Raw genomic sequence first — 15082 nt, forward strand, 5'->3', positions numbered from 1 at the left:
TTCTCAGGAATTGCAGCTCAGCTCTTATTCACTTCCATAGAAGTCGAGCTGCAGAATGGCCTGTGCACAGAAGAGGGTTCTGGCTGGAAACAGCTGAGCAGTGGGGGTGCTAGGTGTTCGACCACCACTGAGCTGATATTGATCAATGTGCAAGTCGTGGACAAACCCTTTAATTACAAGGGTATGGCCTGAACGTTACCTATGGGGTTTTTGGTTTTTTTTGTCCCCCCAGATTGCTGGATTTAAAGCTTTAAGTTCACTGATAACTTGATCTGCAGGATCTCACTGACATCTCTTGGTGCAAAGGGGATCTAATGTCAAATTCTATGCACCATTATGTGTAATAATGGCTGACAGAGCGCCCCCAGTCACCTAATGACCCAGGAACATCTAAGGGGGCTTCTGTAATGCACCTCATACATATCAGCATGATCCAGGCTACCAAATTCCAAGGCGCTGTTGAAGCGGAAAAGAGCCTCATGTACGTGATTCTTACAGGACCATCTTGCCCCTACCCATGGATATTAAATCTTGACCGAGGTCCTCAGTCATTTCCTACATGGTAGATATTGACCATTATGGGTCTATACCAGCAATTATCTACAGCTATTAATGTTCAATACCAACAATCCATTTTTATTTTGGCATCTCCTCTACATCCCAGTTCTGCTGCACCAGCGCCTCTTGTCCGTGCTGCTCCAGGACTTCTCTCCTTCACTTGAGGCTTCAAGGATTCACCTCCCCAGGTCAGACATAACATAATAGGTGATGTATATTTGACATAATAGTGCACAAAAATTAATATTTTATTTTCTCTATGAAGGTTTTGAGGAGGTGGGAAACTGGGGTTTGTTTGTTGTGTGTTATTCTAACTTGCAAATTTCCAATAAATCACTTTTTTTTTTTAAGGAAAATCTATGGTGATTTTATTATCGAGAAAATCTGTACCATGAAATAAACACAGAAATATCTTTTTTTTGTTGTTTATTGCAGAAACTGTTTCCTACATTTTCCTGGCCGGCAGGATCTTCTTGCTGGACGACTGCTACGTGACTGGTCATGGCTGATCACATATCTTCACATGTTTTTGCGATAATAGTTAATATGAATTTCGGAGGCTTTTGCCTCATAAAGTAATGACACTTTTCCACCTGTGGAGCATAAAAGACAAAAATGTAGAATTCATTTACATATTATACATAACTATAGTTGCTAAATTCTGGGCACCAAATTATGGTTTGTGCCACCAAAAAAAACACCTACGACTCAGAGCGTGGAAGATCCCCTCCATAACCTCCTGCCCCTTAGTGGTACAAACTCCCAGGTTCTGGTGCTTTAGACCAAGCAGGGTGAGGTATGTAGCAAAGGCAGAGAAGACCTTCCCAAATAGTTGACTGTTCTCATACTTTTTCAGGAGTTTCCCAAACTTTTATATAAAATTTACAAGTGCTTTTCACTAAATTAGAATATCATCAAAAAGTTAATTTATTTCAGGTTTTCAATACAAACAGAGTGATCTATTCCAAGTGTTTATTTCTGTTAATGTTGATGATTATGGCTTACAGCCAATGAAAACACAAAAGTCATTATCTCCGTAAATTAGAATACTTTATAACAACAGCTTGAAAAATGTTTTTAAAATCCAAAATGTACGTTCAGTAAATGCCCTCAATACTTGGTCGGGGCTCCTTTTGCATCAATTACTGCCTCAATACAGCGTGGCATGGAGGCGATCAGCCTGTGGCACTGCTGAGGTGTTATGGAAGCCCAGGTGGCTTTGATAGCAGCCTTCAGCTCGTCTGCATTGTTGAGTTTGGTGTCTCATCTTCCTCTTGATAATACCCCATAGATTCTCTATAATAGATTCTCTATGGGGTTAAGGTCAGGCGAGTTTGCTGCCAATCAAGCACAGTGATACTGTTGTGTGTAAACCAGGTATTGGTACTTTTGGCAGTGTGGACAGGTGCCAAGTCCTGCTGGAGAATGACATTTCCATCTCCAATAAGCTTGTCGGCAGAGGGAAGCATGAAGTGCTCTAAAATGTCCTGGTAGACGGCTGCGCTGACTTTGGTCTTGATAAAACACAGTGGACCTACACCAGCAGATGACATGGCTCCCCAAACCATCACTGATTGTGGAGACTTCACACTAGACCTCCAGCAGCTTGGATTGTGGCCTCTCCACTCTTCCTCCAGACTCAGGGACCTTGATTTCCAAATGAAATGCAAAATTTACTTTCATCTGAAAACAACACCTTGGGCCACTGAGAACAGTCCAGGTCTTTTTCTCCTTGGCCCAGGTAAGACGCTTCTGGCGTTGTCTATTGGTCATGAGTGGCTTGACACAAGGAATGTGACACTTGTAGCCCATGTCCTGGATACGTCTATGTGTGGTGGCTCTTGAAGCAATGACTCCAGCAGCTGTTCACTCCTTGTGAATCTCCCCCACATTTTTGAATGGCCTTTTCTTAACAATCTTTTCAAGGCTGCGGTTATCCCGGTTGCTTGTGCACCTTTTTCTACCACACTTTTTCCTTCCACTCAACTTTCCATTAATATGCTTTGATACAGCACTCTGAACAGTCGGCTTATTCAGCAATGACCTTTTGTGGCTTACCCTCCTCGTGGAGTGTGTCAATGACAGCCTTCTGGACATCTGTCAAGTCCGCAGTCTTCCCCATGATTGTGGAGCCCACTGAAACAGACTAAGGGACCCTTTTAAATGCTTAGGAAACCTTTGCAGGTGTTTTTTTGTTAATTATTCTAATTTACTGAGATAATGACTTTCGTGTTTTCATTGGCTGTAAGCCATAATCATCAACATTAACAGAAATAAACACTTGAAATAGATCACTCTGTTTGTAATGACTCTATATAATATACAAGTTTCACTTTTTGTATTGAAGAACTGAAATAAATTAACTTTTTGATGATATTCTTATTTAGTGAGAAGCACTTGTATATTTCCAGGTAACTTGGTGTTTCTGAGTACAGCAAAGTATACTGAGAATAAAGACTAACACAGTACCGTCATGTCCTCAAAGCTGGGGGTCTTGCAGGTCTCTAAATCTTCTTCTTGGAGGCACCCTGTTGGCTCTATAATGACTGTAAATTGGTAATTTATCCCATTGGTGACCTTAAATGAGGAAAACATAAGAAACATTGGATGGTAAAAGCTTTAGGTTTTACTATACATATCACATTCATTATTATATAGTTCTCTTAGACTTGATGAGGCCGGTGTAGTTACTTTGAAAATCCTTGTCACGATCTCTGTATAATTTTTTCTTAAAAAAAAGATCTGAACATTTTTTCAAACATTTTGAATTTCAATATCAGACGGGGGGAGTCTGATATTAAAATTAAAAAATATTGACGCCAAATTTAGATACAGATTTTCAACGTAAAAACACTAGGCTCGTCAGGTTCTACTAGATTTATTTCCTAATTATGCAATTTTGGTGAAACCTGGAGACAGATCCACTTTAAATAGGATGACCTCTACAAAATATGCATAGATGTATGTCTTCTATAAATATGTATTTACATACTTTACTAATATACTTGTCTTAAGAAAGCTCCACTAATGACTCAGTCTCACAGGGATCTCAGGTCCCGGAAGAAGCACTTCCAGTTTGTACTCAAAAGAGAACAGAGTTAGCAGTCACTATGGGATCCCCCACCAAAAAAAAACCACACAGTGGGCATCAGAGTTATATAAATCCCATCCACTTTTCTGAAACTGTAAGATGATGAGTTTTGGGGAGTAAATTCTAAAGTTTGCTATGAGGCCCTGGCTCTTTTAGTTCCACCCCTGCCATTTTATTTGTGTCTTTCCCTTAGTAAATGTGTCAGCTGTTTAATAATGATCCACCAGGGAGAGGTTTTTCGAGGTATTAAGACGGTAAACATACAAGCTGAGAAATTTAATCAAAACAGAACTTGAAACCGTGTAAATGTTTGGAGTGAAATTCAAGCTTGGAATTGGCTCTGATTTAGGGTTGTTACGGATCCGGGTGGTGGAACCTCTGTGCTGCGGTGCAAGGAAGGACCAGAGGGGCATAACTAGGTATCAACTCGGATCGACCAAGGTCGTACGGCGGCTCAATAGACTCCGTGACCAGGATGGGACCAGGTGCTACTCTGGGCCAGTCCTTGTATGAGAGCAGGTGACTCCCACAGGTCAGAAGGCAGAGACTGACCGGTACAGCGGATGAGCACGGCAGGCAGGCTGACGGGTGATCCGGGTAGACGGACTGGCAGACACGGAAGGTAACAAGCAGGAGCCTCCAGGTAGGCTGGCTGGTAGGCACGGCAGGTAACAGGCAGGTTCTTCCAGGTAAGCGGGCTGGCTGGTAACAGGCAGGTGCTTCCAGTAAAGCAGGCTGGCAGGTAACAGGCAGGTGCTTCCAGGTAAGCAGACTGGCAGGTAACAGGCAGGTGCTTCCAGGTAAGCAGACTGGCAGGTAACAAGCATGTGCTTCCAGGTAAGCAGGCAGGTGTTTCCAGGTAAGCAGGCGGGCAAGGCCCATTGACAGATTGGCGGACTGGACTGTAGACGGACTGTCGGGCTGGAAGGTAGACAAGCTGGCGGGCTGGACTGGTAGTCAGGCTGGCGGGCTGGACTGGTAGTCAGGCTGGCCGCGGGACCTGAGAGCTGAAGAAGAGTTTAACACACAAAGCTACAACCTTGCATGGGCACCTCCATTTTGGATGAGGTGCCTTTTATATGAGAGGTCCTCCGGCCATTGGCCGGGGACTACTTAGGACGGCGCGTGCGGCCCCTTTAAGAGGGAGGGAGCGCGCGTCCTAAGCACAGTGCCCAGGAAGCTGCGCGTGCCGGCAGAAGCAGGAGCGCCGGAGGACGCCGGGTGGGGAGCGCGGCGGTAAGAGGGACGGCGTCTCTGCCTGTCAGGGGGCAGAGACGCCGATAATATAGTACTCCCCCCTTTACGCCCCCTCTTCTTTAGGCCTGAAAGAAATTTTTTAAGGAGAAGCAGGGCGTGGATGTTCTCCCTGTGTTCCCAAGTTCTCTCCTCTGGGCCAAACCCCTTTTTTCCTCTTACCCTCTAGACCGGAGCTGGGGAGGTACCTGGATTGTCGGAAAAAGAATTAAGCACAACTGGTTTGAGGAGAGATACGTGGAAGGAGTTGGGAATCCGTAAGGTGGCCGGGAGTTTTAACTTGTAGGCTACTGGATTGTTTTGCTTGAAGACTTCAAATGGACTGATGAACCGTGGACCCAACTTATAGGAGGGTATTTTGAGACGAACATGTTTGGAGGAGAGCCAAACCTTGTCTCCCAGACGGAATTGAGGCGGATCCAGACTTCTCTTATCCGCATGTCTCTTCATCCTCTCGGAGGTTTGAATAAGTGCGGATCTAGTGTCCTCCCACATAGTGGAAAATTCGCTGACCAGAGACTCCACGGCAGGGTTGTCCACTGAAGCGGAAACGGGAAACTGAATCCGGGGATGTTGACCGTAGACCCAAATGACTGTACAACCGGCAGAAACAGGAAGATCAGTAATAAAGTCCATAGCAATGTGTTGCCACGGGGCAGCAGGTACGGGAAGCGGCAGGAGCCGGCCGGCTGGAAGATGTCTGGGAACCTTGTTGCGGGCTCAGGACGAACAGGCCGTGACAAAGTCTACCACATCTTGGCGCAGGGTAGGCCACCAGTAATGCCGGGTAATGAGCAGGAAGGTCGTCTTCTGGCCAGCATGGCCGGCTAGTTTGGATGAATGACCCCAGTGAAGAACCTTCTTACGATCCGGAACCGCTACAAACGTCTTACCGGGTGGGAGACGAGACAGGTCCAAGGGAGCCACATTCATCACTTTGGAGGGATTGATGATATGCATAGGCTCCTCCTCTTGATCGGAAGACAGGAAGAATCGGGACAAGGCGTCGGCCTTAACGTTCTTGTCTGCCGGGCGGTAATGTAGGGTAAAGTTGAAGCGGGCGAAGAACAAAGACCACCGGGCCTGACACTGATTGAGTCTTTGGGCATTCTGTAGATATGCCAGGTTTTTGTGGTCAGTATAGATGATCACCGGGTGCAGAGTGCCCTCGAGCAGGTAACGCCACTCCTCCAGCCCCAATTTGATGGCTAGCAGTTCTCGGTCTACTATGGAGTAGTTGTGCTGAGACAGGGAGAAGAGCTTGGAGAAGAAGCCGCAGGTTACCATTCTCCCAGATGAACATTTCTGAGTGAGCACCGCTCCGGCTCCGGAAGAGGAAGCATCAACCTCCAGAAAGAACTGTTTGTTGCTATCCGGACGGTGCAGCACAGGGGCAGAAGAGAAGGCTTGTTTTAAGGAGAGGAAGGCCTCCTCCGCTTCGGACGGCCATTCCTTAGGATTTGCTCCCTTTCAGGTGAGCGCAGAGATGGGAGCAGTCCGGGAAGAGAAATGTGGGATGAAGAGACGGTAATAGTTGGCGAAGCCCAGGAATCGCTGAATCGCCTTCAACCCCTACGGACGGGGCCACTTTAAGATGGCAGAGACCTTCTCGGGGTCCATCCATAGACCTATCTTAGAGGTAATATAGTCCAGGAACGGAAGAGAGGTCTGTTCGAAGAGGCATTTCTCAAATTTTGCATATAGGTGATTCTGCATGAGCCTAAGCAGGACCTGATGAACATCCCTCCGGTGTGTAGGAAGATCCGGAGAGAAGACCAAGATGTCGTCCAGGTACACCACTACGCAAGAATATAAGAGGTCACGGAAGATGTCATTAACTAATTCTTGGAACATGGCGGGAGCATTACAGAGACCGAAGGGCATCACACGGTATTCATAGTGACCGTCCCGGGTATTGAATGTCGTCTTCCACTCGTCTCCTTGGCGGATCCGGACTAAGTTATACGCCCCACGAAGATCGAGCTTGGTGAAGATCTTTGCACCTTTAAGGCGGTCGAACTGCTCAGAGATGAGCGGCAGGGGGTATTTGTTTTTTATAGTAATTTGGTTGAGTCCTCTATAATCAATACAGGGGCGTAGTGAAACGTCTTTTTTTTTTTCCGAAGAAGAATCCAGCGGCTCCGGAATCCAGATGTGCGGTTTCAAAGAAGCGGTCCTCTCCACAGGAGATAGAGATGGACAAAGTCAAGAACGAAGAGGATTTACTCTTGCCCAGGATGACTCCGGAATCCAGATGTGCGGTTTCAAAGAAGCGGTCCTCTCCACAGGAGATAGAGATGGACAAAGTCAAGAACGGAGAGGATTTACTCCTGCCCAGGATGACCTCTCCGAGCAGTCCTAGACACTGGAGTTTCCCGACTTCACCAGACAGGAGCGGATCAGGTGCTCCTTACTACCACAGTAGAAACAGCTAACCTCGGCTCGGCGTATTTCTTGGCGATACTTAACCATCTTGGTCTGGTCGATCTGCATGGGTTCGGGTGAGCGTGTCCGGGGAGTTGCTGTTTGGGAAGCCGGTTTCTGGAAAACAGGAGCAAGACGGGGAAATTTTCTCTCCCGGGTAGTCTCCTTAGCACCTTCTAGGAAACAGATGTCAATCCGGGTAGCTAGTGACACCAGGTCATCCACGGTGGTCGGAATGTCCCGGCCGGCTAACTCGTCCTTAATCCGACCGGAAAGACCCTCCCAGAAGGTGGACACCAGGGCCTCGTTGTCCCAGGCAAGCTCAGAAACGAGGGTACGGAACCGTATGGTATACTGGCCCACGGTGAGCCTCCCTTGGCGGAGACGGAGCAATGAGGAGGCAGTAGAAATCCTTCATCCGGGTTCATCGAAGACCCTCCGGAAGGCAGTGAGGAAAGCCGGAAGATTGGACACCAGGGGATCCCCTCTCTCCCATGGAGGGTTTAGCCATGCCAATGCTTCCCCGGTGAGGTGAGACATGATGAACGCCACCTTGGCCCGGTCGGAGGAAAACTGATGTGGCAGAAGTTCAAAATGCAGCGTGCACTGGTTCAGAAAGCCCCGACATAGGACGGGGTCACCTCCAAAACAAGGAGGCGCAGAGAGCCGGGGACCTAGGCTGGATGCCGTGGTATTGGTAGGCAGCGGCGCTGCCAGAGCGGGTGTCCCTCGACTTGAGGCGGCCACAGGTGGAACAGACAGTGTGTCCAGGCGAGAGTTGACAGACCGCAGGTAGGTCAGGATGGTTTCCTATTGGGATCTCTGACGAGAAACCTCCTGGTACAGGTCAGCAAGCGAAGGAGCCTGGGGGCCACCGGGTTCCATGGCCCGTGCAAACTGTTACGGATCCGGATGGTGGAACCTCTGTGCAAGGAAGGACCAGAGGGGCGTAACTAGGTATCAACTCGGACCGACCAAGGTCGTACGGCGACTCAATCGACTCCGTGACCAGGGAAGGACCGAGCAGAGGGACCAGGTGCTACTCTGGGACCGACCTTGTATGAGAGCAGGTGACTCCCACGGGTCAGAAGGCAGGGACTGACCGGTACAGCGGATGAGCACGGCAGGCAGGCTGACGGGTGATCCGGGTAGACGGACTGGCAGACACGGCAGGTAACAAGCAGGCGCCTCCAGGTAGGCTGGCTGGTAGGCACGGCTGGTAACAGGCAGGTGCTTCCAGGTAGGCAGGCACGGCAGGTAACAGGCAGGTTCTTCAAGGTAAGCAGGCACGGCAGGTAACAGGCAGGTGCTTCCAGGTAAGCAGGCGGGCAAGGCCCATAGACAGACTGGCGGACTGGATTGTAGACAGACTGTCGGGCTGGAAGGTAGACAAGCTGGCGGACAGGACTGGTAGTCAGGCTGGCGGGCTGGACTGGTAGTCAGGCTGGCAGCGGGACCTGGGGGGCGAAGCAGAGTTTAACACACAAAGCTACAACCTTGCACTGGCACCTCCATTTTGGAGGAGGTGCCTTTTATATGAGAGGTCCTCCGGCCATTGGCGGGGACTCCTTAGGACGGCGCGCGCGGCCCCTTTAAGAGGGAGGGAGCGCGCGCGCCCTAAGCACAGTGCCCTGGAAGCTGCGTGCGCCGGCAGAAGCAGGAGCGCCGGAGGATGCCAGGCGGGGAGCGCGGCGGTAAGAGGGACGGCGTCTCTGCCTGTCAGGGGGCAGAGACACCGATACTACAAGGGTTAGCAAATCTCCGTGGTATACAACAAAATGCGTTGGTATAATTTGCAAAACTATGTTATACGTCATATTATCTCGTTATACTAAGTGTGCATGAGATGTTGGCAATTTTTTTTTGCATTAAAAGCTTTTTCTATTTAATAATTTAATGGCATGTCACTAGGTCATGGTCCAACCTCTGGGACCCACTGTCACGCCAGGTGTGAGTGCAAAACAGAGGGGAAAGGGAAAGGGAGCCCAGACACTAGGGAAAGGGGGAAGAGGTGAACTCCTAATCTGGACTAGCGTCACCCTGTCTCCCCCTAACGTCCCTATACAGCCTGCGCAGCTGTCGCCGATCACATGCCTCGCCCTACTATCCCTGGCGTAAGGCTATAGCTGGGGGTGGAAGGAGATGAGCACTAGTCAACCTCCGCTAGCACTCTAAAGACAAGGGGAAGACAACACAGGGGAACAACAACTCAGCTTTAGAAGAAACTCCAACAGGGCACACTGCCTCAAGACTCCAAAGTGGACGTGATGCTACTTCAGCAAGTTCCAAGTAGGAATGAGTATAACCGGCGACGCCCACCTAGAGAGACCAGGTATATATACACCCAGACTAAAGGGAGGTAGTCGCTGGGTCCTAAACACAGCCTCCTATCTAGGCAGCTGTCTACATTGCCAAACATGGAGATCTCCTGCAAACCACTGCAGGGCGACTGTCTGTCACCTCTGACACACCCGTGACACCCACACAGTCCCTGAGAGACACTCAAGTCTAGATTCATTAAGACTGACTTTTTGTACTACAGTCTTGATTTAGGGTGCCCTGGAGTAAGATGCTCCAAATTTATTAAAGAGGACCTGTCACTAGGTCAAAAGTGTCCTATTTGGGCTCTTATTTTATTCCTTCTACTTCCCTGAGTAATACATTTTTTGTTTTTTTGGAATCCACCATACGGTTGCAGAGATATAGGCCTTTTTATTTAGTGACAATTTTTAGAGTCTTTTCTAAGGGGGTGTGGCTTATAGGGTAATTATGCAGAGCAGTCTAAAGACATGCCCCCCCAAGGATCCTGTGAGCACATATAGTACCATATCTCTGGAACCGTATGGTGGATTTAAAAAAAAAAAAACAACAACTCAGGGAAACACTGGGGAAAAAAATAAGAACCCAATCAAGCAACTTTTGATCTGGTGACAGGTCACCACTTTAAATCTGAAGGTGTTTAGATTGGGCATAATACCCAGTTTTTCAAGCTCTTAACCTGTAAGTAGAACCAGATTTTATCAGGACTCTCTGACAGGTCTCTTATGCTCCACCAAGAAAAAAGTAGTATATGTGTAGGGGCATAATTACAGGACCCATCTTCCACATAAGGAAACATTAGTCTGTATTCTATATAAAAATAAAAATTAAAAACTAAAGAGATGAACTTGACTATAAATTGGTGTGCATGCAATGTGTAGACGCATGTTCACACTGGCCACTAAACAGATAAAAACAAAGTGAGCAAGTACCCTTCAGTAAATAAATAAAGAGCAGTTGTGCATGAAAATTACATAGGGTACTTAGTTAACATAATTGAGAAAAAAAAATGTAAAAGACATCCCACCACATCAAGGTGACCCTATTCTATTCTGAATAGGGTCACCTTGACGTGATGGCATGGCTAAATCTTAGTCTGGACCCCAGAAACTAAAATTAACACCATTTTCAGCAATAAAATGTGTAGGTGATACTTGTTAGACGGTTGTAGGTCCCATCAATGGGACCCCCACTAATTGCCAGAACAGGGGTCTTATTTCCTGTCTTATCCCCTGGATCTCCACTGGTCCTTGTCAGAAAATAAGTCCTGACTATTTAAAGGTGTATTCTGATCTACATACAGTGCCTACAAGTAGTATTCAACCCCCTGCAGATTTAGCTGGTTTGATAAGATGCAAATAAGTTAGAGCCTTCAAACTGCAAACGAGAGTAGGTTTTATGAACAGAAGCATAAATCTTACAAACCAAAAAGTTATGTTGCTCAGTTGAATTTTATTAAATTTTAAACATAAAAGTGTGGGTCAATTATTATACAACCCCTATGTTTAATATTTTGTGGAATAACCCTTGTTTGCAATTACAGCTAATAATCGTCTTTTATAAGACCTGATCAGGCCGGCACAGGTCTGTGGAGTTATCTTGGCCCACTCCTCCATGCAGATCTTCTCCAAGTTATCTAGGTTCTTTGGGTGTCTCATGTGGACTTTATTCTTGAGCTCCTTCCACAAGTTTTCAATTGGGTTAAGGTCAGGAGACTGACTAGGCCACTCCAACACCTTGACTTTTTCCCTCTTGAACCAGGCCTTGGTTTTCTTGGCTGTGTGCTTTGGGTCGTTGTCTTGTTGGAAGATGAAATTACGACCCATCTTAAGATCCTTGATGGAGGAGCGGAGGTTCTTGGCCAAAATCTCCAGGTAGGCCGTGCTATCCATCTTCCCATGGATGCGGACCAGATGGCCAGGCCCCTTGGCTGAGAAACAGCCCCACAGCATGATGCTGCCACCACCATGCTTGACTGTAGGGATGGTATTCTTGGGGTCGTATGCAGTGCCATCCAGTCTCCAAACGTCACGTGTGTGGTTGGCACCAAAGATCTCGATCTTGGTCTCATCAGACCATAGAACCTTGAACCAGTCTGTCTCAGAGTCCTCCAAGTGATCATGAGCAAACTGTAGACGAGCCTTGACATGACGCTTTGAAAGTAAAGGTACCTTACGGGCTTGTCTGGAACGGAGGCCATTGCGGTGGAGTACGTTACTTATGGTATTGACTGAAACCAATGTCCCCACTGCCATGAGATCTTCCCGGAGCCTTGACTCTTCGGACAAGCCTGGCCTCGGCACGGGAGGACACTTTCAAAGGCTGTCCTGGCCGTGGAAGGCTAACAGTAGTTCCATAAGCCTTCCACTTACGGATGATGCTTCCAACAGTGGAGACAGGTAGGCCCAACTCCTTGGAAAGGGTTTTGTACCCCTTGCCAGCCTTGTGACCCTCCACGATCTTGTCTCTGATGGCCTTGGAATGCTCCTTTGCCTTTCCCATGTTGACCATGTCTGAGTGCTGTTCACAAGTTTGGGGAGGGTCTTAAATAGTCAGAAAAGGCTGGCAAAAGAGATCTTTAATCCACACATGTGAAGCTCATTATTCTTGGTGCCTGAACTACTTCTTAATACTTTAGGGGGACCAAACAGAATTCTTGTGGTTTGAGGGGTTGAATAATAAATGACACTCTGAATTAACTTTAAAAAAAAAAAAAAAAAAAATGCTGCAGTGCATTTCCCACTTCCAGGCTGATCTACAGTACAAATGTCACAATGCCAAGTTAATTCTGAATGTGTCAACCAGCTAAATCTGCAGGGGGTTGAATACTACTTGTAGGCACTGTATATTATCACTTATCCACTGGCTAGATGAAAAGGGTTAGATTGATGTTGGTTCTACCAATGGGAGCCCACAGATAGCCAAGTCCCGATCTGGAAATCTTTGTATCGTCAGTGCCATACTCATTAGGCAGCTGTCGGCCAATTGGACAGCTGACTCCTCTATACATAGGAACGCTCAGCTGAATGCTCCTCTATGAGAAAGCAGCCTAAAGACACCCCCCCATAGGATCCTGTGAGCACCACCCACTTAAAAAAGACCATAAAAAGTGGCACTGACCCAATAGTACCATGCTATAATTATTAAAATGTAAGCTAAAAACTATGAAAAGTGAAAAAGCAATCAGAATCCTCATGTACTGTAAGAAATTGTTTCTTTACCTGCATCGACGCCTCCTTCACTTCAGTGATCTTGCTCCAGTACAGACTGAAACTGTTCATATTGTACGAGTTCTGGAGAAGCTTTACCATGTCGATTACTTTTTTGGAGTCCAGGGGCAAAGTGTTCCATCCTCCGAGAACAGGAGCAACCTCTGCTTTAATCAATTCCTCCACAGGGACACAGTAGCCAAAACAGACGAAAGAGAAGAGGAGTATGATAGAATTCATATTTCCGTCTGATACATGCAAGAAATACGGTACAAGAAGTCTTGCAATGCTAAGATGGTTACACCTAATATATATGCTAATGGAATCCAGCCTATCCCTCTAAGTACACGTGTGAGCAGCCAAGGCGTGTAACTTTGCTAATAGCAAATATTAGGACTTGTCAACAAAGGAATGTGTGGTTAGTTTACAGATGTAGGTTATGCAAAGCCTCTTCTTAAATGGGTATCTCATGTTTGTTGTTCAGGTGCACCCGTCTCCCCAGACTCAACGCCTCCCTGCTTACCGGGGAACATTGTGCTCCTGAAGATTGACAATTCGAGCCTGTGACATAGCTGCGCCATTGCTCTGTACCATCTCAAACTGGGTAGCAACACCCAGCTAAGTGTATACAGTGGCATGTAAAAGTTTGGGCACCCCTGGTCAAAATTACTGTTATATTTGTGTGCTCAGATAACTTTGACCAAGGTTTCAGACCTTAATTAGCCTGTTAGGGTTATGGCTTGTTCACCATCATTGTTAGGATAGACCAGGAGATGCAAATTTCCCAGCTTTATAAAAACCAGCCTCCTCTAACCTTGTGCCAAAAAACAGCAGCCATTCTAAGCAGCTGCCTAGCACTCTGACAATGAAAATAGTGGAGGCCCACAAAGCAGGAAAAGGCTATAAGAAGATAGCAAAGTGTTTTCAAGTTGCCCTTTTCTCAGTTCGAAATGTAATTAAGAAATGGCTGTTATCTGGAACAGTGGAGGTCAAGATAAGGTCTGGAAGACCAAGCAACATTTCAGTGAGATCTGCTCGTAGGATTGCTAGAGAGGCAATCCAGAACCCCCGCTTGACTGCAAAAGACCTTCAGAAAGATTTAGCCGACTCTGGAGTTGTGGTACATTTTTCTACTGTTCACAGACACTTGCACAAATATGGCCTTCATGGAAGAGTCATCAGAAGAAAACCTCTCCTACATTGTTACCATAAAATTCAGCGTCAGAAGTATGCAAAAGAACATATAAACAAGCCTGATGCAGTTTGGAAACAAGTCCTGTGGACCGATGAGGATAAAATAGAACTCTTTGGCCACAATGATCAAAAGGTATGTGTGGAAAAAAAAGGGCACAGAATTTCAGGAAAAGAACATCTCGCCAACCATTAAGCATGGGGGTGGATCAATCATGCTTTGGGGTTGTGTTGCAGCCTATGGCACAGGGAACATTTCACGGGTAGAGGGAAGAATGGATTCAATGAAATTTCAAAAAATTCTTGATGCAAACATAACACAATCTGTAAAAAAAGCTGCAGTTCAAAAGAGGTCAGATTTTACAAATGATTAATGATCCTAAACACACATCAAAATCCACAATAAAGTGCAATCTGAAGATTTTACAATGGCCCTCACAATCCCCTGATCTGAACATCATTGAAAATCTGTGGCTAGACCTCAAAATAGCAGCGCAAGCAAGACGACCCAGGAAGCTCACAGAACTGGAAGAATTTTCCAAGGAACAATGGATAACAGTCTCTCAAGCAAGAATTGAAAGACTCTTGTCTGGCTACAAAAAGCGTTTATAAGCTGTGATACTTTCAAAGGAAGGTGGTGGGGGTTCTATGTACTAACCATGCAGGGTGCCCAAACTTTTGCATCAGCCCATCTTCCTTTTTCTAATGTTTAAAATGTAAAAGATGAAAATATATACAGTACATACCAAAAGTTTGGACACACCTTCTCATTTAAAGATTTCTCTGTACTTTCATGACTATGAAAATTGTACATTCACACTGAAGGCATCAAAACTATGAATTAACACATGTGGAATTATATACTTAACAAAAAAGTGTGAAACAACTGAAAATATGTCTTATATTCTAGGTTCTTCAAAGTAGCCACCTTTTGCTTTGATGACTGCTTTGCACACTCTTGGCATTCTCTTGATGAGCTTCAAGAGGTAGTCACCGGAAATGGTTTTCACCTCACAGGTGTGCCCTGTCAGGTTTA

General features: G+C 46.4%; 1 protein-coding gene across 1 annotated transcript; it reads right to left on the minus strand.

Moving 5' to 3' along the window:
* Positions 1-895: 895 nt before the first annotated feature.
* On the minus strand, positions 896-13179 carry LOC141174557 (cystatin-2-like). The gene is made up of 3 exons (XM_073659495.1): positions 12868-13179; positions 3028-3135; positions 896-1151 (listed from the first exon to the last, which is right to left on the minus strand). Exons 1-3 carry the CDS (start codon positions 13093-13095, stop codon positions 1068-1070), a joined length of 420 nt encoding a protein of 139 aa, XP_073515596.1. The 5' UTR covers positions 13096-13179; the 3' UTR covers positions 896-1067.
* Positions 13180-15082: the final 1903 nt, after the last annotated feature.

The sequence above is a fragment of the Phyllobates terribilis genome, unplaced genomic scaffold (assembly GCF_046119375.1).
Source record: "Phyllobates terribilis strain yellow unplaced genomic scaffold, ASM4611937v1 Scaffold_13__5_contigs__length_258822181, whole genome shotgun sequence".
NCBI lineage: Eukaryota > Metazoa > Chordata > Amphibia > Anura > Dendrobatidae > Phyllobates > Phyllobates terribilis.